The sequence below is a fragment of the Acanthopagrus latus genome, chromosome 3 (assembly GCF_904848185.1).
Source record: "Acanthopagrus latus isolate v.2019 chromosome 3, fAcaLat1.1, whole genome shotgun sequence".
Classification (NCBI taxonomy): domain Eukaryota; kingdom Metazoa; phylum Chordata; class Actinopteri; order Spariformes; family Sparidae; genus Acanthopagrus; species Acanthopagrus latus.
In genome coordinates, this window is record NC_051041.1 from 3,952,154 (window position 1) to 3,976,283 (window position 24,130).

The window sequence follows — 24,130 nt, forward strand, 5'->3', positions numbered from 1 at the left end:
GGGAGGCACTCCCGGTCGTTAATACAATCTCTGATTTCCCTTTCAAAGGACTAGTTGCTTGAATTTCTGGCAATTCAACAAAGAACATCCAATAGTGAGAGGATGGGTGAAAGACATTTCATGCGCCTCAACCTGCAGTCGATCCATTAAAACAGACGCCATCGGACATAATCAACTCCTCAGAGGAAACGGATCACTGAGAACAACTTTATCTGCTCTTTCTCTTTCAGCCTGAACAAATTAAAGCTTCTTACACAAAGTCTGGGGACGTGGAAAAGTGCATTAACTCCGGGATAAGATCAGTAATATCTGACATGATTGGACGTCCAATCCCTGTAGAACCAATTTCCCTGCGTTTTAATGACGACACTGAGTTGAGCTCGTTTGGAAAAACAGAGGAAAGTCGTTTGCAACCACGAAAATTATAGCTGAACGCCGGCTCCCTCCACACTTCTATCACAGGTTAGCCTATCTTCAGGATGTAGTGATGCTCGAATCATCCACAGCAAGGATCAACAATGCAACGTCTTCAACCCTCAGCATCTCAGCTTTCCAACCTAATGATCTCGGTGGCCGAGAAATCAATGCTCCAGTGGGAAAGTTTGAGATGTTGAGTATCAGTGGAGGCTGTCGGGAGTTGAAGGGTGTTCAGGAGGGCACTCTGTGGGTGGGGGAGGGAACTTCCCACACCACAGAAGAAGAACCACTCTGCATCAGCATTGTGCCTGTGTTGAATGATGTGGACAAACAAACAGGATCACAACTCTTCAGAATTCAGATTGAATGCCTGATATGTAACATTTCTGCATCTCAAATCTTCGGACAAAACCAGAGAAATGTGTAATTTACCGCCAGGCAACAGTGTGTTTCATTTGGTCAGTTACTGGAATATTTCCCAGGGAAACATCAGAGTGAAGAAAGAAACTGGCTTATTAGGCAGCTTGCACTTTATTGTTGACTTTTGTTCGTATTGTTCCGTTGCGGAGAGGTTTTCTGACTTTCATCTGCAATTGTTGCAGTTTAACAATGAAGACAAAAACTCCCATGATCCCACGCTTCTCCAGACTGTCATCAAACCCAGTCTTTTGCTATTGTTTGGATTCAGAGGACCATGGCGGCAGAAATTACAGACTGCGCCTTGAACTGCTCCCGGAGAAGCTCGACGCAGACGCCGCTCTTCAGTTAATTACAGTCCGGATAAAGGGTTATTATTGGGGTCAAGAGAGAAGTTATGTCATTATTCTCCTCTGTTGTTGTGGTTCATTCGTATCAAGACTCAATCCCTGATCCACCTGACACACAACAGATGTCTGTCAAGAAGAAGAAGAAGAAGAAGAAGAAGAAGAAGAAGAAGATCATCTGACGGTTCACCCTCCGCGGTTTGTTCTTCTTCCTGCTGGAACTGATGAACGAAAAACTTTATAATGTAAGACTTTATTACCATGACAACGCAAATGATTGGATTTCTAAACTCTGTAGAATACAAACCTCTTACGTAAGTACACAACACACACACACACACGCACAAAGACATGCAGAAAAGTTCCTATTGACAAACGCCTTTATAAATTTAATGAGCACATTAACATGCACACCAATAATCATTTTTTTCTGCGGAGACTCGAGTAAACACAGTTTAATGATTATCTTAATTATAGTTATGTAATCACGTAGTGATTACTGTATAATAATAACATTATAAATAGAGTCATTACTGTTAAGTTTTACGTGATGAACACACTTTGTTTTCTGTTTGATTTCTTCCTTCGGTTCACGGTAGAGACAGTTTTTGTTTTTTCGTCGGCACAGAAAAGAAAAGATCTCGTTCTCGTGTCCGATCTGAGAGCTGAGAGGTTCCTAACACACCTCAGAGTGTCACGATGAGCATGTGTGGCTTCAGAAGTCACTTTCCAGCCCTCGTTAAGAGTTAATCAGTCAGTTTTTCAACCACAGTTTTCTGTAAACACGAGACACGCGTCTCCTTTGCGAGCGCTCGGTAAATAATAAGGCAGAACCATTTGGTCGATACGCTCCATATTTTTTGGAGCTGAATGAGATTCCTCCCTGCAGCCATTGTGCGACTGTACGGTGTGAAAGTGAGCTGAAGTCGGATCTTATAACTGCAGAAAGTTTTTCAGCCCTGCAGCTGATTTAGCTGAGCATCACCTCACATGTACCTTATATCACATGGATTTTGTCACATGGCTCTCTCTCTTTTTCTCTCTTTTGGAAATAATGTGTCAGCTTCAAAAGCACTGAACTGAGCTGAACCAGGGAGCAGGAGTGGTGTGAAAAGTAGGCGACATTCTCCTTTAACCATCCACTAAATTTACTTGTAGTGTCAAGTCCTCCTTCTTCTTCTTCAGAGGTAATTGTCCAGTCGTTTGGTTTAAGTTCAGCAGTTCATACTTACATTGATGGCTGCCATGCAAGGTGCCGACCAGCACATCAGGAGCAGTTTGGGGTTCAATATCTTGCCCAAAGACACTTTAGAAACCGGCAACCTTCCAATAACAAGGTACTGGCGTTTCCGCCTAAACCACAGCCACTGATCAGGTTTTGGATCCACATCAAATTGGACTTACTCATAGAAACCGGCCATCTAAATACAGCTGATATTTTCCATCAAGATCCATAAATGAATCCCTGAGAAATCAATGAAAATGTCGAAAAAGCAGCCTCGGAAAATTTGTTCCTGCAAAACCACAGTTCAGTTCGAACCGGACGATTGCAACTTTTTTCAATTTCTACTTCTCTCTTGTCACATCGCTCCGATTGTGTTTTAGGATTTATGCAAAAAAGTGTTTTGGTCGCCACAAAAACATCTCGAAATGTCCGCAGGCGTAAAATATCCAGTTGCGCGACTCGAGCTGCTGCCGGCCGTTTGGCAGCCTCGTCCGCTGTAATAATGCTGTTCGCTGAAATCTGTTCTGTAGTTTTTTTTTTTGTGAAATCCTGCTGACAAACAACAAAAACAAAAACCTCGCTGGCGGAGGTGAAAATGATCTGGGTCGTGATCTTCCTGTAATCCTTTTTCAGGTTAGTTCTCAGGAGGATTTGGGTTTTAAGAAAGAGAATATCTCCTCTGTTAAAAAGCTGATATATTAAAATGTAATGCCTCGTCAGAATACTGTAGTTAAAGGTTGACTGACTGATATTTCAGACAGTCGGTGTTCATGTTCATCGGGACGGGGAGTGAATGACGGGACTAAATTCCTCAGGCGTCACCAGGACGACTATTTGATGCACCATAAAACCCGAATCACAGTTCAGAGTTATTACACATCAGCATCAGTGTGTCCGCTATTTTTTTCTTTAGATTACCTGCTCGCATAAATTCTTTGGTTTTAATTTTCTGCCGTCAATCATTAAACGCGTGGGTGTCACTTTTCATCCGGGCTGCCTCTGATGCCTGCCGTCCCCTGGAAAACTTCACCCTGATGTTTTTTTAATTTGGTGCCGTCAGTCACGCACGAGCAGGCGTCACCTGATTAAACTGAGGGGGAAACTTTTGCCCGTATCTTAATTGAAGTGAAGCCGCGGTCGTGATGATTTTATTATCAGCGCCGACGTCCACGAACTCCGCGCTGCGCCTCTGGCAGAGCTCGACGGCCTTGTTAAAAACCCCCTCGTCTGTGATTCCTCTAACGAACAACAACGGGAAAGATAAACAATCTCTTTTCCTCCTCGCCTGGAAAATATAAATTGCAGATGTCCGCCTTTTTACCCCCCGACAGCGGAGGCATGAAGTGAGGGAGAGGGTTAGCCGAGGTCTGCCGCTTTTAACAGCCACAGGTCGGTTCCCTCGGCAAGAAAATAAAATAAAATAAAATAAAACTGCGCCGTTGTCAGTTCGAGTTTAGCTCAGCTCGCACAATAAAAGGCCAATTATAGTCATAGGAGAAAACAAACAGAGGAGGAATCCACATGAGAAACAGCTAAACCCACGAGAGCCTTTTAAAGCGGCTGCCTCTGAGCTTCCACTGGAGGCTGAATCTTCAGTGTCTCTGCTCATTTTACTCACCGCCGTCCGGCCTCCGCTGCTTTTCACGGAGACACCGAAGTTAAAAGATGATAACACGCACGACTTCACATCGGCGACGCGAACGTGCACAACGGTTTACATATTCAGCTCCAAGAAGTGTAGGCATGCCTGTGTGTGTGTGTGTGTGTGTGTGTGTGTGTGTGCATGAACTCCATCCTATTTATCGCCTCGCTTTATAATCGTCTGCACGTGTTGAGGTACGAACTCTGCGTGTGTTGGTCGCGTGTGTTCGAGCCCTGAATGAGTCGAGGTGAAGAGAGGGCGAGGAGGGAAGGAAAAACAAAAAAACAAAAAAAAAATTGCATTTCACGAGCTGTTTTTCTTCCGGTAGCCCACTCACCGCTGTGGAAACACAAGCGTGTGGAGGTCTCTGCCATGTCGCTTTGCCTTCGGGGTGAGACCGCCCGATTCACGGCGAGGATTTAACGTCAGCACACTCCTCACATGTTCACACGCTCCCCTCCTCCTCCTCCTCCTCCTCCTCCTCTTCTGTGTGTGTGCCTCAGATATTCCTCTGATTGCAAAGAGGTGGCACGTAGGCGTTTAGTGTCTTTCAGAAAGGGATGTGTTAACAGGTTGTGGGCTGTGACAGGGATCAGACCTTGCCACTTTTTTTTTTTCATCCCGGTGTGACCTTATTTTCACTTGGTATTTACAGCATGTCATTGTCTGCACTCTGTCCTCGGAGGGGCTTTTTGTGTAAACTGTCAAATAAAAAAAGCTGCTTTTCGGAAACCAGGAAGGGCTCCAGTGGTGGGTAGAGCCCTGAATGTTCTGCAGTCTAAGTACAATTACTAGAACTGAAAGCACCTTGAGAAGCCCTCTGGACTAAAAGTAGGAAAGTGTTATCTAAAGTTATCACTCCTTTCTCTCCATCGCCACTCTTGCACGACAATCTGTTTTTCTCCGGGCATCTTCGCGTCTTTCTTCCTTTTTCTTCACTTAGCATGTTTATCTATCAGTCCAAATATCTACATCTATCTTGGAAGCGTAAGCCGTCACCATGAGAGCTGGAATATGAAGCTTACGTCGTCACGAGCAGACAGGACCGCCTCTTCATGGAGCTCTCTGTCCTGATTGGATAAAGTGGGCAGGGATACTACAACAGCAGCGGTGGAGGAGAGACGCAGTGAACACTTACCTTGATATTTAAATAACTCCTACGGCGGCTTTGATTGTGTTTTAATGAGCGCTGAAGTCGCCGTCATGTGTTGCTGCCCTCGCAGCGTGTTCTCTTGTGCAAATTAAAACATATCACTTTTTCAAAATCAGTGCGATGACACAGTGTCTCCTAACAGAGTGAACGGCGTCGCTGTCGCATGTTTCTGCACGACGTAGTTTCAGTCAGAGGGTCGGATCGAGTTCTCAACACATAACCATGTGATGAAGTCATGAGTTTTGGTGGTAGGTAGTGTTTACGACGGCGGTGCAGCACTCAGAAACTGTCTTTTTATAGATTTGGGTATGAGAACGTGTTTCCAGATGTAGCAGGAAGTTGCATTTTGTTCTGCGTTTCCGCTCCATCGTGGAGGGGAAGACAGGTGGAAACTCGGCATCTGCAGCCAACTTTGCTTCACAAATCATGTGGAGCAAACTAGTTGTAGCGGAGTTATAAAAGGCAAATGTAGCGATATAAGAAGTAGATTATTGTCTTAATATGAGCTTGATTGAAGAGTAAAAGAACAACATTCCCACTCATTCGTTACTTTTACCGACTTCCCGCCCACCCTGAGGGAGAGAAGTCCCCGTGCATCCATCGTCAACTGTACTGACGTCGTAAATTCATCATCATCTCTTTGAATTTCCACTGAATTAGTTACATCAACAACACTGTCGCGCCGTTTCTCTGAATTCCTTGTTGTTGTTCGTTCTAATTCACAGTTAATTGAACTCCAACACGTTTTTTCCTCGTGCTGTTCGGTTCTCTGCAGTTAAGCTGCTGCTGATGAAGAAAATCAACACTTCCTGTATCTGTTTCACAGTAGATTACTTCCAGGGAATGAAGGAGATTATGTTCCACTCTCCCCCCCGAAACTGCTGGAAGTGTTTTAATGTGAAACAGATGGAGGAAGTGTCGAGTCTGCGTTCACACACAAACAAACAGCAACAACAACAAAAAAAAAAAGAGCAAATGAACGCGGTGACGAGGAGCAGATCAGACACTGTTCGCTTCCAGTCGAAGTTATCAGAGTAACTTTTTAAACTCACGTCACCGACTCGTGTCATACAACAGTCTCTGTAAGATCTGGACAGATCTTTGGAATCAAAGTGCCTTAAAACCTGCATTATGTCTAACGTCCAGCAGGGGAGCGTCTGATTAAACGTAAGCCGATGAGGAAATGACTTCTCTCTTGATGTATTACCTCAGTAAACGGTTTCCTAATGACTTTATGGTCTCAATCGCTTCTTAGGAGTCTTCGTCAGTACAGCGTGATGTTCATTCTGTAGATTATGAGTCCATTTAGAGTAAAAAAAAAAAAAAAATCGATAAAGCAATCAGGATATCCTCCCCGGCTCCATCGTCTCATCCAACGATCCTGGATCCAAAAACTGAAGTGGCTCGACTGTAACACAGAGATCAGAGCGTCAGACGGTCTCAGTCAGATTCTGGACAGCTCGCTGTGAGTGTTCAAGGTCCAAAATTCCAGTATATACACATGAGAAAGAGCCGGCTGTCTAGCAGCGAGCCGGACCGTCAGCTGAAGTAAATAAAGGTCTTGGTCGATATTTGAGAATCTACAAGCTTGGCAGGTGTTGCTTTGCAGCCTGGACGTACTTTTCCTTCCCCTCCGGAGGGCTTCCTCTCTCTCTCGGCCTCTCGACTCGGCGGTGAAGGCGACGACTCGGTGATGATGGTTTTTATCGGCGCCGCTGACATGTCCTCCCTCCTCAGGACATTTTCCCACAAATTCGAACACCCTCAATTGTAACCCGGCTGACCTGCTGAGGCGGGATCGGTCTGGCAGTTCTGATTTTTCTTCTGCCGTGTGCTTTTTTCCATTCGCTCCATTCTCATCCATACGAGCCGTCTTTGGTATATTTTAGCATAAACGGAAGCTCCGTTTCCCAGCATCCCTCTTGTCCTCCAGCCTCCACATTTCTGTTACAATAGATGCAGTTTGCGGAGACGGCCTGGATCCCTCTTGAAACCACTCCAGCCGACTCTGTTTGGAACAAAAATAACACTGCATTACAAAAAAAAGAAGCAAAAAAGCAGCGAGGGTATGTGGGCGTCTGGGGAGAATAAAACACAATCCTGTCCAGTTTGAGAAATAGATTCATGAATGTAAAGTTTTATCAGACCGTGAAATACTGCGAGAGCGCGTTTTACAACTGCGGGAAGTTATCGCCACCACAAACATCTCACTCTCTGTCGGCGCAAGATAAGATTTACAAGAGACGCTGCATGGTTTGTTTTTCAATCTGATACCAAGAGAACACCAGAGCCAGAGTCCCCGGAATCAATACTGATTCATTTTATTATTAAAATTGATTAATGAGGGTCGCCTCAGTTTGTTGACCGGTTTGAGTCTCTGCCGCCTCTGTCTCTCTCTGCCATGCCTTTACTGTCTCACCTCTGTTTCTGTATCAATAAAGCAGAATGCAAAACAAAAACCAACAAATAAATAAATAAATAAATAAATATATGTATGAATAATCACACAAAATGCTGATTTCTACACAGCAGTCCAACTGACGGCCACGCAGGTGAGATCAGCATGACTTTCTCATGGATTTTCTCTGTTCATGCATGTTAAAACACACCGGGGGAGTTTTTATTTATCGGTAGAAATTCAGAGAAACTCACTGCATGCACCAGTAAGTGTCCAAATGTAAGACAAGGCAAGTTTGTCTATACTGCACAATTCAGACGCAAGGCAACTCAAAGTGCTTTACAGAGGCATAAAAACTATATTAAAAGAGATAAAAAAGTTGCATTTACACTGCAATAAAAAGAAGCAGCAAGACATCAATCTCACAAACAGGACAGCAGGCTAATATAGAAGAAGTTTAAAGGAGAGAAGATTAGAAAATAAAAGTCACAGTGCGGTTCAGAGCCTTAAAACGTGACGTAAGACGGACACGTATTCTGTCGACTCTGACTGAGAAGCTTGTTCTCGGGCTTAAATATATTGTCTTTTGTTTTATTTACATTTTTGGAATTGGGGCACTTTGTCCTCCCACCTATGGAACTACTTTTCTACTGTCCGCTTGACAAATATACACTTCCAGCGATACCCTGCATAACTGGAGGAGTTTATCTTCTGCTGATCCTCTTCTCACAGCGCACCTTGTAAAGTGCTCACGCGATGATAAATTGTTACTAATTCTCAGCTAATTTGAGCCACCGCTGCTGCAGTCTTTGTAAATGTGATGAATCTATAAGTTGTGATTAATTTACTTCCTGGTAAAGAGCCCAGAAGGATCCTACCGGGTCTAAATGCTTCTCCCTCACAGCCAGTTAAACCCCTCTGACTTCAGGGAGGGATATTTTGTTTTTTGTGCACACTGGGTAGACAAGCTGTCAGAAACAGTGAGTAATGTAAAGGTGCGATGACATCAGCGCTGCCCTTCCTCCTCATCGAGCTGCAATGGCAGCGATTTGCTCCTGGCACAGGCACTTTAAGAGAGGAGACGCGCCTCACTTTAAATTCGTCATTTAAACTGTCATGTAAAAAAGCTCATGTCATGTAAAAAGCACTTGAGATGTCTTCATCGGGGCGCGCAGGTAACCACCACGCTCGCTTTCTTTTAACTGCGCTTTCAAGATCTTCACACCACTTTGCATAGACGAGGATGTCAGACGAGCGCTGCGGTTTTACATCAGTGATGAGGGAACCTGTGTTACATGACAGGGTGTTTCTAAACATTTTATTTGCAGACTGTTGTAGGATATTTTGTGCCACACTGACTGATGGATGTCGTGACTGCCTGTCTGAGATGTGACCTGTCTGTGATCCCGGTGATCACGTTGATCTGCTTCAAATCTAATCGATATTTTCCTGATTTGCTGTGATTTAATGGACCAGAGATCACACTGCCTCAAGGCTTCCCCTACCTGTCTGTGTGTGTGTGTGTGTTTGTATGTGTGAAGTCCTCTTATATATTTTATGTACACCTTCATTTCCTCCCTGTCACCTCAGCTGCACGTGGGAGTCACTTCTTCTCTGATTCACGTCGGCGGAGAGAATTTGTCTAGAAAAACGACATCATGTGCCAGACAGGAATGATCTGCAGCCAAATCTATAAAAGATTAAGTGCGTTCCGTGTGTTTAAATGAAAAAAAGTATAAAAGAGGAGGTGTGCGTCGTGTAAGATATAACTCCATTCATAAAACCATGTGTAAACTTTAATCACGCGAGCTCCCGCTTGTCACTTCCAATCAGGTTGTGAATCTGAACACGAGCGCCTCACATTCCCTCCCTGTTAACTCTGACAATTAGCTGTAAATAGTTAATGAAATTCCCTTCGTAAATGCCGGACTGCGTGTGAATGTGCCCGTCGCTCCGTCTGAGAGGGAAAACGCCAAAGATGAAGCGCGAGGCTAAAAACAGAAACGTGAAAACGAAGCGCTGGAGGCGAGGAGTCGGGGCGAGGCCGCGAGTTTTGTCTGCTGGGTTTTTTTTTTTTCTTGTCGAGAGCTACAAAAAAAAAATCAAATAGTGAAAGTGTGTCACGACAGCAATTAAAGCTGCCGCTCACAGGGCTCGGACTCTTTTTATGGAGCGTAAAAAAGAAAGTCGGGTGGCGCATGTGAAGTCGTCTGAGGGGGCTTTTCTCTCTGCAGTATTATTAAAAAGAAATAGATAAATGCCGCCCTGCCAATTCAGTAATAAACACTTTTAATGTCTTCTGCATTTTTCACAATAAAAGTCCACTGTTATTTAGTTGTAATCACACAGTTTGGTCACTACGGAAATTGAGGGTGTGAGGACAGAGGATGTGTAAAGCCCACCGAGACGGTGTGATCGTGATTTTGGGCCATGAAAGCAAAATGAATTTGAAAACGGTTTTATAAAGGAAATATCAGAAAACACGAAGAGGGACGCAGGAGGGAAACTGAACTCCCCACTGCAGAAGCTCGGCTGGAGGCTACAAAACTACTGAGGAGCTGAAGACGAAAGAGACCTTTTAAATAAAAAAAAAATAAAAAACTCTCTTTGTCTCTGGTCTCCTGACGTGAGTCGCACACAACTGGCGAGGGAAAAGCAAATCAACTCAGCAGTGGTTCTGACACAGCGTGGCTGAAGGGAAAGTCCCACAGTGGGCACTTTATCTTGTTTTGTTGCGCGCTGGGCCGCCGCAGAGGGCACTTAATCATGTTTTATCTACCGTGGGGGCTTTCACGAGGGGTGGGGTTTTTATTTTTCCTTAACTTAAATCAGTATGAGAGACTGGTAGAGAAGAGCAACATAAAACAAGGATAAAAGAAAATGGCCTTAATGAATAACCGAGCAGTGTCACTGAAGGCCGTTTAAATCCCCGGTGAGCGTCGGTCCGGCTCAGATCGTCGCTCCTAATTGGGACACGCGATTGTTTGATGATCATTACAGATACTGTGAATTTGTTGGGGGAAAAAAAACACTTATATCATCAATTAGCAGATGATTAAACGGATATATGGCAGTAACGTGCTGAACTTTCACAAACTTTGGGGACTTGCGAGTGTTATGGCCGAGTGTTAAGGACGGCACGCACGAGGGACTCGCTCAGTGAAAGATTTATTTGAAGGTAACAAATAACAACAAGTACTTTCTAACAAATTAATTGGGCAGGAAAAAAAAAAAGTGCTGAGTTGATGCTGGCCAAATTATACGGAAAATCAAAGAGCTCCAAAAGTAATGCGACGCGGTGCCAGGGGAAGAGCGAGCCAACACCAGGACGGGGCGCGTTGTCATGAAACCTGGAGGCGGCGGCCGGCTGTCTCCGGTTCCTTGATCGAGTCCAGCTCCAATCAGCAGCCAGCAACGCTGAGAGACGACAACACGGCACCGCAACACACCGGGGACCGTCACACAACAGAGGGACTCATCAGAGTGGCTCCTGCATCCCAGAATGCAACTTGACTGTGTCTTGTAAGCGCCCACGTCTTTTAATCTTAAACATCTCTCCAGGCCAGCATAGTTTAGGTCAGTTTAAGTACAAAAATCACTTGAAAACACGGTTTGGCTTAAAGCACCTGTTTTCGATCTCCAGGATCACAGATGGAGCTGGAGCAGCTTTCAGTTCACCACAAACACACATTTCCTTAAAAATCTCCACTGGCGTGACTCGGCTCTTTGGCAGCCTTGCTGGCAGTAATAACAGCGGCCTCCGTCTCCTCGAGCTCCTGATGTGAAAGTCAGCTCATTAGCGTTAAATGCTAACGTCACGTTTTCTCACACATGTCAACCTTGGATGTAGCTGTGGTTTGCAGAAAGTACTAACATTACATCCCAGTGAGTCAGCTGCTTTTGTCAGACTTTAAAAAAGTCCTCCAAGCCAGAAACAGACATCGTGCACTGTTTTGTTTGACTTGATGCATAAAATTGGTGGCATACGCCCTTTAAAGCCTGAGCTCCCCTTTATGGTTTACTGGCCAGAGGCGTTCAGGGACAAATCTGAGCAAATGTCCGGAAAAGTCGGGACGCTGTAATTCACCACGCTGGGTTTCTGCCTGTGGGGAACACAAAGAATTTATCGACGAGGTCGTCACAACGTCGGACTTTATTCGTCTCGCTGCCGGAGACTTTTTGTCTCGTGAGTGATTTACTGGACATGCAAACCTCAAGTCGGTCGTAATAAAATCCCGACGGGCCGACACATATTCCAGGCGCTGATATGTTTACAACATGGCCTCTTGTATGGAGCAAAATGAGTTGTTTTTTTTTTATTATTATTATTCTGGAGTTTACAATCAAAGGATGACTGCAGGATTAACCAGGAGAGGAGAACTTCGACAACCACATCCGTTTTTAGTTGTAGTTGGGCCAGTGAAGCAGGTGGTCCGACCATCTGCCGGAGCGATTCATCTAACTTGGACACTTAAACACTTTGAACACCCACTGCAACTCCCCAAAGTGCTAATAGATTTGTTTACAGTTGAAAAAGGATCAGAGCGGAGAGGTAGGCTGCGAGTCGCTTCCACTCGGCTCCTTCAAAAAGACAATTAGAATCAGTGTCGTCTTGATGTGCCAACTACAATGGGTGCAAACCGAGTTTGACTCGGTTAATTGCCGGTGATGCATTACAGGGAACATCACAGCTGACACGGAGAGCGCAGGACAAACTGTAACAGCACCACGCGCTTAGCGCCGACGAGACGCGAGGAGTGACGCTAAACTGATCGCACACTCAAAGCACGTCAAAGTCAAGCGGCTGCCTCGGCGAAGCGAAAGCTGCTGACGGCGGAGGTGAGTCTGTTAGCAGCGGCGGGACACGGGGACGGAAACGCTCGGCACGCTGACCCCCAACACGAGACTTCCCAGTGTTTCACACACGGCTTGTTAAACAGTGACTGATGAGTCAATAACGACCCTCGACGCTGCTGCGAACACCCGATCCACAAGATTTATACATCTGAGGCTCGCGCTGTTTTTGTTTTACCTCGTGGATGAAGATTAAAATAAGTATTTATAACATGAGGATTTTTTCGCATGTGACCCATTTCTTACTTTTTACCTCCAGATCAGCAAAATAAGACGTTCATGTAACTTTGAAAACAGTTTCTTACTGTCCTCCTCTGAACAGGTCAAACGTAATTAAAGGGAAAATTTCAACTGCACGTCCTTAGAATCGTTTTAACCTCAGAAGTGCCTCATTAAATAAAAAAAGAAGGTTTATCTGCTGGCTAAGATGCAGAGCAGAGAGCACAGAGACTATAAAGAGAGAACAGACCATATTCACATGGCGCCCATGTGTCGTATAAATGATGGAAATCTGCTTCCCAGGCAACCAGTAACTGAAAATGATGATGGATGGTGAAAATCTGGAGGGACGTCTTTCAAGATATAATAATCAAATGTGTTGTTCGGCTAAAAATATGGTCGGATGTGTCTCTGTTGTTGTCACAGTCCAATGATTCGAGAAGTGGTGACATGATGAGGATCTGTCAGTCTCCTTCACCTGTCGACGCCCTGGAACAGTCAGAAGAAAATGTGTGTATTGATATCAGATACTTTGCATGAAGATAACTTTCATTTATTTAGTTTTTTTTAAACCCAGGTGATTCAGGCGTTCGTTCTCGTTTCCTTTGGCCAAATTTCCCACAAATTCCAGTTAAAAAGTGTGCAGCGTTTGGCTGAAAACGCGGAGCTGAGTTGAGTGGAGTGATTTATATAACCAGGCAGCCATTCAGCCGGCGCGCCAACAGTCTGTCAGTTATCAGAGAGGGATTTCTGCCAGTCAGTCAGCCAATCATGAGGTCAGTCAGTCAGCGAGGGCTGCACCAGCTGACACAGATGGACTCAACTCTGTGTCAATCTCTTTATTCCCACCAGGATTAACCCTCTGACTCCTAACCTCCTCTGTCTGCTCCTCTCTCTCTCTCTCCACCACACACACATTTTCTTCAGGCGCTTCATCCTTTTTTTTTTGCCTTGCCTCCACCATCCTCTCTCACCGTCTCCCCCCCTCTCCTCCTCCTCCTCCTCCTCCTCCTCCTCCTCCTCCTCCTGCCATCATTATCAGGCAGAATACACAGAGTCGGTACCCACCTGCATCCCAGCTGGCGTCTCTCTCTTCCTCCATCTCCCTCCTTCCATCTCTCTCTCTCTTTCTTCCTCCCTTTCTTCTCTCTCCTGGAGGAATTCTCCTCTCGTTGTGTTTTAGCTTGTCACAGCAGTTGAGCTTTTCCTCACCTGCTCACAATAACTTCAGACAAGGGAGCAGGTGTCTGCTGGCCAAGACTGCATGTGTGTGTGTCTGTGTGTAGTTGTGTGTGTGTGTGTTTGGGTAAAATATTCAGCTGCCTCCAACCATCAGGGCTAAAATTGGAAAGCATGTTTTTCCACGATAAAGCATTTTGCCAGGAGTGTGTTGGGCTGTGGAGGACTTCTTCACACCTTTACCTCCATCATGAGTAATAAAATCAATATTAATCACTCGGCGTGTGTGATGGAGGGAGTGTTTTGTATTCCAAAGCTGTTAAAAATACCTGACAACACAACCAGGAAAAGTTTAGAAAAGAAATGTGAAGTTAATGATGATACATTTCATTATGTATAAAGGTTTGTTGTCTGCGTCTGTTTTAACGTTTGAATATTTTATGCGATGCACAACGCGAGAGGCTGAATGTGAGTTTTAAGAGCTTTCCCTCTGCAGACAGTGTTTGTTCCTGTTCGTATCTATTAAAGTGCTGTTTTTATGTTTGATCTGGATTAGAGGAGAGATCCTATCAAGAAGATAAAGTGGAAAATAAGAATTAATTCAGATTACAAACCATCGTTTATTCCCAGTCTGCCTTAAACAGCAAATTCCAGTTAAAACATTCAAGAAGATGATTTTAAAAAGATGATTAAAGTCCACATGGCGCCCAGCTGTTAATTGTGTCTAGTGCTTATTAGCACATGTTAGCATGCTAACATGCTAAACTAAGCTGTAGGACATGGTAAACACTCCACATGCCAAACTTCAGCACGTCAGCATCGTCTTTGTCAGAATGTGAGCATGCTGACAAGAGCATGTACAGCGTTTAATCCATTCGCCGTCCACAGTGTAGAAATCTAAAAAGACGTTCGCAATGCGGCTTAAAAAGACGGGATGAGAATAAGAAAAGCTCCGTTTGCAGTGTGCAGGAGGTGAAATGAGCGACATTTTTCAAATTCTGCCTGCTAGGTGATATGGAAATGACTTTTGTTTGGTGGAGCAGCCGAGCAAATCAATGTTGAGCCCGATGTAAAGGCATCTTGCTACTCAACATCCGACTGTATCCATAAAACCTGACGCCTGTAACACACGACAGGTAAAAAAAAAAAGAACAAACTAGCATGAAATAAAATCTACTTACAGATAGTTCTGATCGTTGAGCCTCCGGCTGGCGTCCAATGGAGCATCCTAAATCTAATTGTGCTGTCGAGTTGATGCAGGCTGCAGTGTTTCTGGCAGGTTCGGTATCCTGCGTCTAATAAAACATGACAGTTACTTCATTGTTTCATCAGCAGCTCATACTTCAATTCAGTTTGAAAGTCTCTCCTTTGTAGACGAGCCGACACAGAGGATTAAGAGTTTCTGTGGGGGTCTGTTCAAGGGGAAATCCGATATTTACATGTCTCAGAGAGGGCATGAGTCATACTTGCCAAAAGTTTTGGAATCGGACTGGTAGATAACTTCAGCTGGAAGTCATAACGCGGCTGCAACATCGTCCTGAGGAAAGACAAAGTTACTAGAATTGCTTGTTTTTCAGCTGAAGTTGTTATTCTGAATGTCTGACAAACATCAGTGAAACGATTCATACAACATTAGATCTTTTGTAACCAGGAACAGGAACACGAGTTGAGATGTTACAGCTGTTGCCTCATCTAAAGTTTCAGAATCAGCCAGATATTCAGCTGCTGACTCTCGCTGGCAGCTTCTCACGTCTGCACCGTCTTCTTCCTGCAACATCTCACCACTCGCGAGATTTCAGAACGAGACTTTTCATTGAGCAACTCTCGTGTTTCTGGTTACAAAAATCATCTTGTTATCTGACACACAGGTCCATCCTCGAAGGATTCGTTTCTGTATCGTTGTCAGACACTCAACACAATAACAACCTCAGTCTGTCAGTAGCAAAAACAAGCACTTTTATTGGACATAACTTTAACAGTTTTGAGAAAAAATGATCTAATTTACTCACAATAACATGTAAATATCTGGCTCGGGTATATAAACACAACTCCTCCTCAAGTAGCTTCAGTGTGGGTCCGTCCTATCAGCTGATCTGGAGTCAGTGTCACCTACCTGAGTGCTCGGTGTGAGTTCACTCCCACTGCCCTGAGCTCAGTCGTGTTTCCCACTGATTGCCTGTCACATACCTCTGACCTGCCACAGCGGATTAGATGAGGAGATGGTGCATGATGGTGAGCATCAGCTGGTTCCTTAAACGTGTGTGTGTGTGTGTGTGTGTGTGATACATCCGGCCACTGACACACTGACCATGTCTTACACGCCTCTGTGCACATGGCTGACAGCACTTATTCCATCTCTCTCTCCGTCTCTCTCTCTCTCTCACCGACTCTCCTTTCCTCTCTCCTCTCCGTGTCTCTCTCCCCTCCTTCCCCTCTCTCCCTCCCTCCCTCCCTCCCTCCCTCCATCCATCTCTGTCCTGCTCTCGCCTTGTCTCTCGCTTTCTTTCTGGCCTCGGGAGATAACTCTGACACCTCTGGGATGGATGCTCTCTCCCTCTCTCTCACACACACACACATATACACAAACACCTGCTCCACACACACACACACACACACGTAACACTCCTCCGTTTATGGCCCAGTATATATACTGATAAGCAGCCCAGGTCCTCCCCGGCTGCCTCTCATACACCAGGTAGAATAAGCTTTGTGTGAGTGCTAAGCGCCTGAGGAGTGCTATCTGCTGCCTCCATAGTCTGGAGCCTGTTGTATAGCAGGGGAATAATAGCCTATAACTCACCGCTAAGCTATACTGGATTACAGTCAGGGGATGGCAATTTGTGCTTGAGTGTGGTAGGATGTGTGTGTGTGTGTGTGTGTGTGTGTGTGTGTGTGTGAAATGTTGGCGTGTGTGCAGCGGGGGAAGCGTAAGCCAAGTACTTTTAATAGAATTAGTCCAATTTTTTTTAGTTAAACCTGCGTTCACTGATTTTTATTTTATTTTTTATTTTTTTCCGGGCACTTGTGGGCAGCAGAGAGAAGAAGCTGCAGACATGAAGCAGAAACTTCATCAGCTTCGAGGTTGATTTGGTCGTGTTCGTGGCCACCGATGAAAATCCAGTGTTCCGGTGTTCACTCTGCTCTGTTTTTAGTCTCCGCCAACTCCAGACCTTCATCCTCTGAAAACTACGACGGCTCCCACCAGCTCGTTTCTCCCGTTCGCTGCCGAGCGAGTCAGATGTAGTTCCAGGTTTCTGAGATATGCAGAGAATCATCTCTTGGTTTCAAGCAGTTTTCATATTAATCGTATCGCTTTTATGCTCTTTTGTTCTCAGAGGTAAACAGAAAACTGTCAGTGTTGTAGCCAAAAGTCACACCTGAGCAAAACACTGTTGAAATATTTCTTTTTGTGAAATGAAATTGAGAGTAAAAGTCACTCTCACCCAGTAGTACTTAAGTAAAAGTCTTAAAGTATCTGATAAAGTGATATTCAGAATCCTGATCATCGTAATCAGTGAGAGGTTTTTACTTTCAGGTGAATGGAGGAAGAAGGAAGTATAAAGTAGCACAAGTACCTTAAAATCTTGTCTCTATTAGCACATACCGATAAGTTGAATGTGTATTTTTTAAAATCGTGAATAAAAACACAATTTCTGTGGATAAACTCACGTCTTTGTGTAGAATCTGAGCTGGTGTGTGAGTGTGTGCATCTTTGTGCAGCAGCGTCTGGCGGGAGGCTGAAATTGAAATAGCACCCTTTTCCCTGTGATTCCTCTCCCCTCAGCGGAGATAGAGGCAAACAAATTGCAGGGCGCAGCGGGAAGGCAGATTGAGCCACAGATCAGCGTGTTGCTGGATTAGTTGAACAAGTTTCCACGCGGCGCTGCTTCAGTGCTGCTCGAGGCGAAGCGGAGGCTCGGCGCAGCCAGAAAAAGAAAAAAAAAAAGGCTTGATTGAAATGACTGCAAAGTGTAATCATTTGATTTTATTTTATTTTTTTTAAAGTGAAATAAAATCCACCCTCAGATATATAACGTGCCGTTAGATGTAATCAGATCAAGACGCGAGGAACGTTCCAGGCGCCGGCTCGTGATGAAAGCTGTCGCAGAAGAGCGCGACACATCTCACCCGCCGTGACTCCAGATCCTTGAAGATGCGACGCGAGGCTGCGTGTCGTCCTCATCTAATGGGGCTACTTGTGTGAAGAAATTGCCTGTATAATAGATTTCCACCTGTTGGGCTGCTTGATTTCCTGCTTTTAATTTGTGTATTGGAAGTGTTTTAAGTTGCTGCTCAGCTCGGCAGCCGAACATTCGCTCGGCTGTTTGGGCTTTTTTTTTTTTTTCGCGTCACGGCCGCACATGAAGGCTGAGCGGAGGTGCACAAACAGGACTTGAAGGTACACAATCATCTCCTGCTTGTTGATTCCCATCCCAGACTGTGTGTTCTCAGGTCAGCGGCGAAACCAAATCCAAACCTCTCTCCCGTATTTCAACACCAGCGTGTGCATTTTCCATTTGCATCAGCTGCTGGCTGCTGTTTGATAAACACAAAGAGTGATTGAATACTTGAGATAGTCAATAATTAATTATTGGAGGGGTTTATTAAAATGCAGGTGGGAGAGGGTTACTGTAAAGTTTGGGTGTTTTTCTAGAAGATACCAAAAAAAAAACCCCAAACATCCCAGGAAGTGAACATCTAATTAAAAGTGTTTGTACATGTTTGGATTTGTGTGCTTTGCGAAGTGGATTTTTCTAAATGAACTCGTACTGCGCTTTGATCACAACAAGAGGAACATTAGAAACGTGTCTGCTTTGATTTCGCCGTGTTATGTAAAAATAGCAACGTTCCAAACACACTTTGAATAAACTTTCCAAGTTCGATGGCGAAGAAGTATCCCTCTCAGCAGATTCTGCTCCTTAATGAGGCTTTGTAATTAAAGTTGGACGGAGAAGAAAAGAAAGAGAGAGAGAGAGAGACAGAGAGAGAGAGAAAGGGGGGTGAAAGTTAAAGAACAGCTGAGTGAAAATATGTGCTGATCAGACGGTGGAGATGCGGCGGTGTGAGGTGAGGAGGGTGAAGGTGAGCCGCACACCTGCAATTAACATTCCTGAACTTTAACACCTCTCACCTTAATCGTACGTAGATATGATGAAGAGTGAGAGTCTATTATTGACGTTCAAGACAGTTCTCTGCTCCAGTTTAAAAAAACAATCATGTCAGTTGCTTAAATATCACTTTTATTTGGGGGGATAGCAGCAGGTACATTCAGTACAAATACAATAAAAAACAGAAAAAATAAGAGCAAATTAATAATATAATGAATAAATAAATACACAAACAGTACTGTGTGTCTTTGCCTCCTTACCTTTTAAAAATCTGCCAGCAGCTGTTTGGTTTTGCAGATGTTGAGCAGCAGGTTGCTCTCTGTGCACGACTCCAAATTGCTGATTTCCTCGCGACATGAACTCTCATCGTTGTTTGAGTTCCTTTTCCAAGTTGCCAAAATTGGCCTTTTGGACATCAGATACAAGAGGAGACTTGTTTTTTTATATCATCGTTCCATCCGTCCCAGCCTCAGCATCAGTGTTAAACTTTACAGAATGCACCTTTATGAAGGATCAACAGGTGATACAACTATAACTGATTAAATGTCAAGAAGAAAACAACCCTTAGAAACAGATTCAGTCAGTCATGAGCTGTTTTCACACACCTGCTGAAGTCGAGCTGGTCGTCTGCCGGTTCTCAGAAACTCTGTCAGATTCAAAAAGCCACGAGTGTCACCCCGGAGTTCAAAAGAGGTCAAACTCTCGAGTGTGTCCCGGAGAGGCAGCCTGAGGGCGAACAACAGACGGTCAGCGCAGGTACCTGCAGAGATGGAGAAGCACTAACGTCGTGTAAAGAACTGATTCCACTTGTTTGAGTCGCGGAGAGCTTCTGTGGGTTTATCAGATGAGCCGCGGTTGATTCGGCTCCTTCGTTACTCTGCTGGAAGACGGAGAAAAAAAGAAATCAATTCAGTTTTATTCTATCACATTTATTAAATTCCATCCCAAACGCACCTTAAAATCATAATGTGTCCCCTCAAAAGGTTATGTCATCTTTAAATTAATTTCTCCTCTGAGAGATATCTGAGCCTCCATTTGTTCAGGCGCCACTCCGGAGCTTAAATTAGCTCTTACGCCTCCCGCACGGCGGCTATTTTAGTTATCTCTCCCGCTGCTTTTAGCTCTTCCTCCTCCCGGGGTCTGACAGCCTTCCTCGCAGACCTCTCAGACGGAGCGTGGATGTGAAATAAATACTGATGATGTTGGGAGGAAAGGAACAGAGTATGGATGTTTACCGGAAAGAGGCGATCTGTGGGCCGATCGGTTTACAAGCTCCAGCTGATCTCGCTGTCCTTCCTTCATAGAGGCAGTGACCCACAGTTACATGGAGCACAATCAGAAATGTTGTATGATGGAATACTTAGGGACTGTACAAAATTTACTACATGTAGGGTGGGATGAATCTTTTTAGCTATGAGAATAAATACAAATAAAGATTTCAAGCGCCACCTGTAGGCCTGGAATATGAACTGCAGCACGTTGAGTCGTTTTCAGTGGATCCGATTGGACGCAAATATTCTTGAAACGACGCCGAGGAAAACGGGGGAAAAAAAGATTGTTTTGGTACGTGTGGACACGGCCTCAGTTTGGTTTTTTTGTGGGTAGTGAAAGAATTGTAACCTGGTGAGATGGATTCTTGTGCGATCCGTCCTCGCAAGGGAAAATCGTTTGACCCTCTGCTGTCTTGTGTAATTCAAGTAAAGTGACCTTCCCGCTTGTGCTCGTGGCCTCAAGCTGCATTCGTATTGATCCCACTGGTTTCCTCAGCGCGACCCGGCCTGGTCAGCCTCGGATTGGTTCCCTCCATTGGTAGAGTTGAGTAGAGAGAGTCGCATCTTCAAGTTTACTCCAACAGACCCTTGAGATGGTCATGGTTAGCTGCAAATACTAGCAACCCAGGACTGCAAATCAATCAATCAGTTGATGAATCTCGTACGGACTGCCAAACATCGCACATCTGGCGCTCTGTGTTCATGCATTTAAATTGCCCATTTAGTGCATCAGGAGAATCACGTGACAGTCGGTGGTTTGAACTGAGGCCTGATTGGAAGTTGGGAAGTGGGAGCAGGTGAGCATGTGGACAGGTGGTCAGAATGGCGAGGCGAGAAGCTGCGACCGGACCTGCCGTGACGGGGAGCGTCAGCGTTCAGGCAGAGTGAATACGAGCCACTGGCTGGAGCAGCGACACTCACACACAAAGCTGTAATTTGTGAGTGTTTTTTTTTATAAATCCAGCAGAGAAGAGGTCGAAATCTAAATGTGGGTCGATGAAAAACTGAAAAGACTCTTCTTTGCTCCCCCCCCTCCAAAAAAAAAGGTCAAACCACTCTCGCCTCTGCAAAATGAAAAACACACAACCCTCCATTTTCCGACCTCCCCGTCACCTCCGGTAATTTGCAGGCGGTCCCTGAGTCGATAATTATGAACATCCATGATTATTATTTGTTTAAACACACAACGGGCGCCAAAATTCAAGCCCTCCTCGCTTCCACTCCCCTCTCCTCGCCGCGCCAGACCATAATACGAGTAGCCTTGTTGCCATGGCCGCCACCAATCGAGCCAGCCGGCCTTTAATTGGAGCTCCTTAATGAAGCTTTCTGATAAGAGTGGGGAAGATTGATGAAGTGAGGGAAGGAGAGGCAGAAACGGAGCAAAGGGGGAGGAAGCGGGGCGAGTCGGATGTTGGCGAGGGCTTCTGGGTCGTTCTGGCGAGATATTGGCTGTGTGTGTGTGTGTGTGTGTGTGTGTGTGTGTGTGTGTGAAAGAGAGAGAAAGTAGGAAGGGAAAGTGGATATTCTTGTTTCTAAGAATAGATCGTGGAGACAGAAGCAACTCTGACGTGACGGTGTGTGTGTGTGTGTGTGTGTGTGTGTGTGTCCATGCAACTGTGTGTGTGTGTGTGTGCGTGCGTGCAACTGTGTGTGTGTGTGTGTGTGTGCGTGCGTCTCCAGGCATTCCGCGGATCATTCAGTGTTTAATCCACCGCTTCGCCGCCCTCGTCATTCCCAAGTGGCAACATCCACTATCCGCCCGATCCCCAGGGGAAAAGGGTGGAGAGAACGAGGAGAAAGGAGAAAGAGAGAGAGAGAGAGAAAAATCTGGCGAGAGGAGAAAGAGACGAACAAAGGGGGGGGGGGGGGGGCGGATGTACAGATGTGGAGAAAAGGAGGTAATGAAGGAGGGAGAGAGAGAGAGAGAGAGAGGTGGAAGACGAGATAATCACTGAAACATGAAGAACAAGAGTGGAGAGAAAGCAGGACGGGATGGCTGGAGTTGAGAGGAGGAGAGAGGGGGAAAAAAAAAAAGCAGCAATGAAAGGACGAGAAATCAACAGAAACGAGAGTGAGATAGCGAGACAGAAGGACGGAGGAGGGAGATGGAGCGATAGAATGGGTCTCTTCTCAGTTCACTGGATCCCTTTCATGTTTCCAACTCATCATCTCCGCAAAGGGAATCAAAGATGAAATGAATAGCGTGATCCGGGGAGAGCGTGGGCGGACTGGAGGATGATGGGTGTGTGTGTGTGTGTGTGTGTGTGTGTGTGTGTGTGTGTGCACTTGTTTTTGTCAGTACAGTGCTGTGAAGTTCTATTTGAAATTGTTCTTTAGAGTTTACCTCCCGTGTGTGTCTGGGTGTTTTGGTAAGCGTTGCAGAATGTGTGTGTTATAAAGGGTAAAAACACGTTCGTATGTGTCTGTACATCGCACATTGTGGCGTTAACAGGATTGCTGCAGGGATTATGTGTGCAGTCGTACGGTGTGACGTTCTTTGTCTGCACAGAAGTCGTGGTGAGCAGGTCGGGGATGTACGAAGCACCGGACCGACGTGTTTCAGCTGTTTTTCAGACATTTTAGGTCATTTTGGCTGTTTGGCATCGCCTAAAATGGAGCCAGGTGCATTCGTCTGGCCTGTCAGTCGAACCCTGGTGCAGATCGAACAACTGGACCCAGACTGCTGGAAAAGAAACGTCTCAGCCAAGTGGACTCATGTGGTTGATTTGTGTGAAGGCCAGAGGACCGGCGACACACTTTTTGTGATTTTAGCTAAAAGCTAAATTACTCATAAATCCATCTCCTGATCGTGAACTGACCAGGAAGCAGTCGTCTAATCGTAGCCTATAAGCTGCGTACGTACGTATGTCAGCGCAGGTATTTCCCCTGATTAGAAACTGCCGTGTCTGACTCCATGTTCTCAATCAGTGCCATGAGCAAGAGAGTGATAGCGATCCAGTAATCTGCCTCCAATCATCGCCTTACAACACGGCTCCTTTTCATCCCGTCAGTCATTATTCATGACACGCAGGCAATTTGCAGTCTAATACGCAGTTATTTCTTCATGAGCTATTTATGGCTCCAAAGAACATAAATACACATCAGAGGCAGGAGCTGAAATAAACTGAGGTGGGGTTTGATTTCCACACGTCGGACGCGATGATGCGCGGTCGATTCAACGACTCACCTGTCAGACTGCACGACTTTCATATTCAGCCCGCTTGGTTTGGTTGTAATCCAGAACAGAAAGAAGGAGCCAGGCAGCTGTCCCGGGTTAAGAAAAGAGATGATCTGTACCTGAGCGAAATCGACTGGCCTGCATACGACTGTAATACATCTAAGTCTTGTCAAGATGCGAGGTTAACTTCTGAAAGGCTGCACCGAGCTGCTGAGGAGTGACAGCATGATGGAGCGCTCGTTGGCGACACTGTTATGTGGCAGTAGAGGCGTTGGGGATGCTGTGTGAAGCCGAAGTGAGTGTTTGTCTCCTGTGGACCGTCACGTGTTTCACAAAGCGTTGAACCTCGGCCCGTCCTTACCTGTGGACGATGAAAGTGAGGACGTCCCCCTTTCATCACCTGTAACCAGTCAACCTGTTTACCTGCTGAAGGATCCAAACAGGTGGTTTTTGTAGCATTCAGCTCTTGCTTCCCCTGTCAGAACCTGTTTAAATGTGTTACTTGCATCAAATTCAAGCGCTGATGAGGTAAAATATTTTCCTTTGTGCACATTCTGTTTGATTCTCGCTTCACACTGTGTTCGTACTCGCTGCTCCTCTCAGCTGTGCGCTCGCCGCTCACGATCTCTCCGTTTGATTGCTGTACGTGAACGTCAAGGGTCGGCCGTGATGCGATAGTTACGACAGATACGACACACTTCCAGCTGTGAATCTCACGTTTA

General features: G+C 45.3%; 1 protein-coding gene and 1 long non-coding RNA gene across 4 annotated transcripts in view; one reads left to right on the plus strand and one right to left on the minus strand.

Annotated features, from left to right (window-relative positions):
- Nucleotides 1–24,130, plus strand: part of pvrl2l (PVR cell adhesion molecule related 2 like) — a 307,071-nt gene that overhangs the window by 214,173 nt on the left and 68,768 nt on the right. The window contains exon 7 of one of the 3 annotated variants that reach the window (XM_037092450.1): nucleotides 16,884–17,123. The exons of 1 other annotated variant lie outside the window; for it this stretch is intronic. In XM_037092450.1, the coding sequence (XP_036948345.1) occupies nucleotides 16,884–17,095 (212 nt within the window). In that variant the 3' untranslated portion in view covers nucleotides 17,096–17,123. Of the gene's footprint in view, nucleotides 1–16,883; nucleotides 17,124–24,130 lie in introns of those variants that run through there. One more of the 3 variants, XM_037092453.1, reaches the window with a different exon arrangement.
- On the minus strand, nucleotides 19,083–20,428 carry LOC119016548. The gene is made up of 3 exons (XR_005074190.1): nucleotides 20,195–20,428; nucleotides 19,565–19,839; nucleotides 19,083–19,364 (listed from the first exon to the last, which is right to left on the minus strand). It is a non-coding gene; the product is annotated as an uncharacterized LOC119016548 (long non-coding RNA).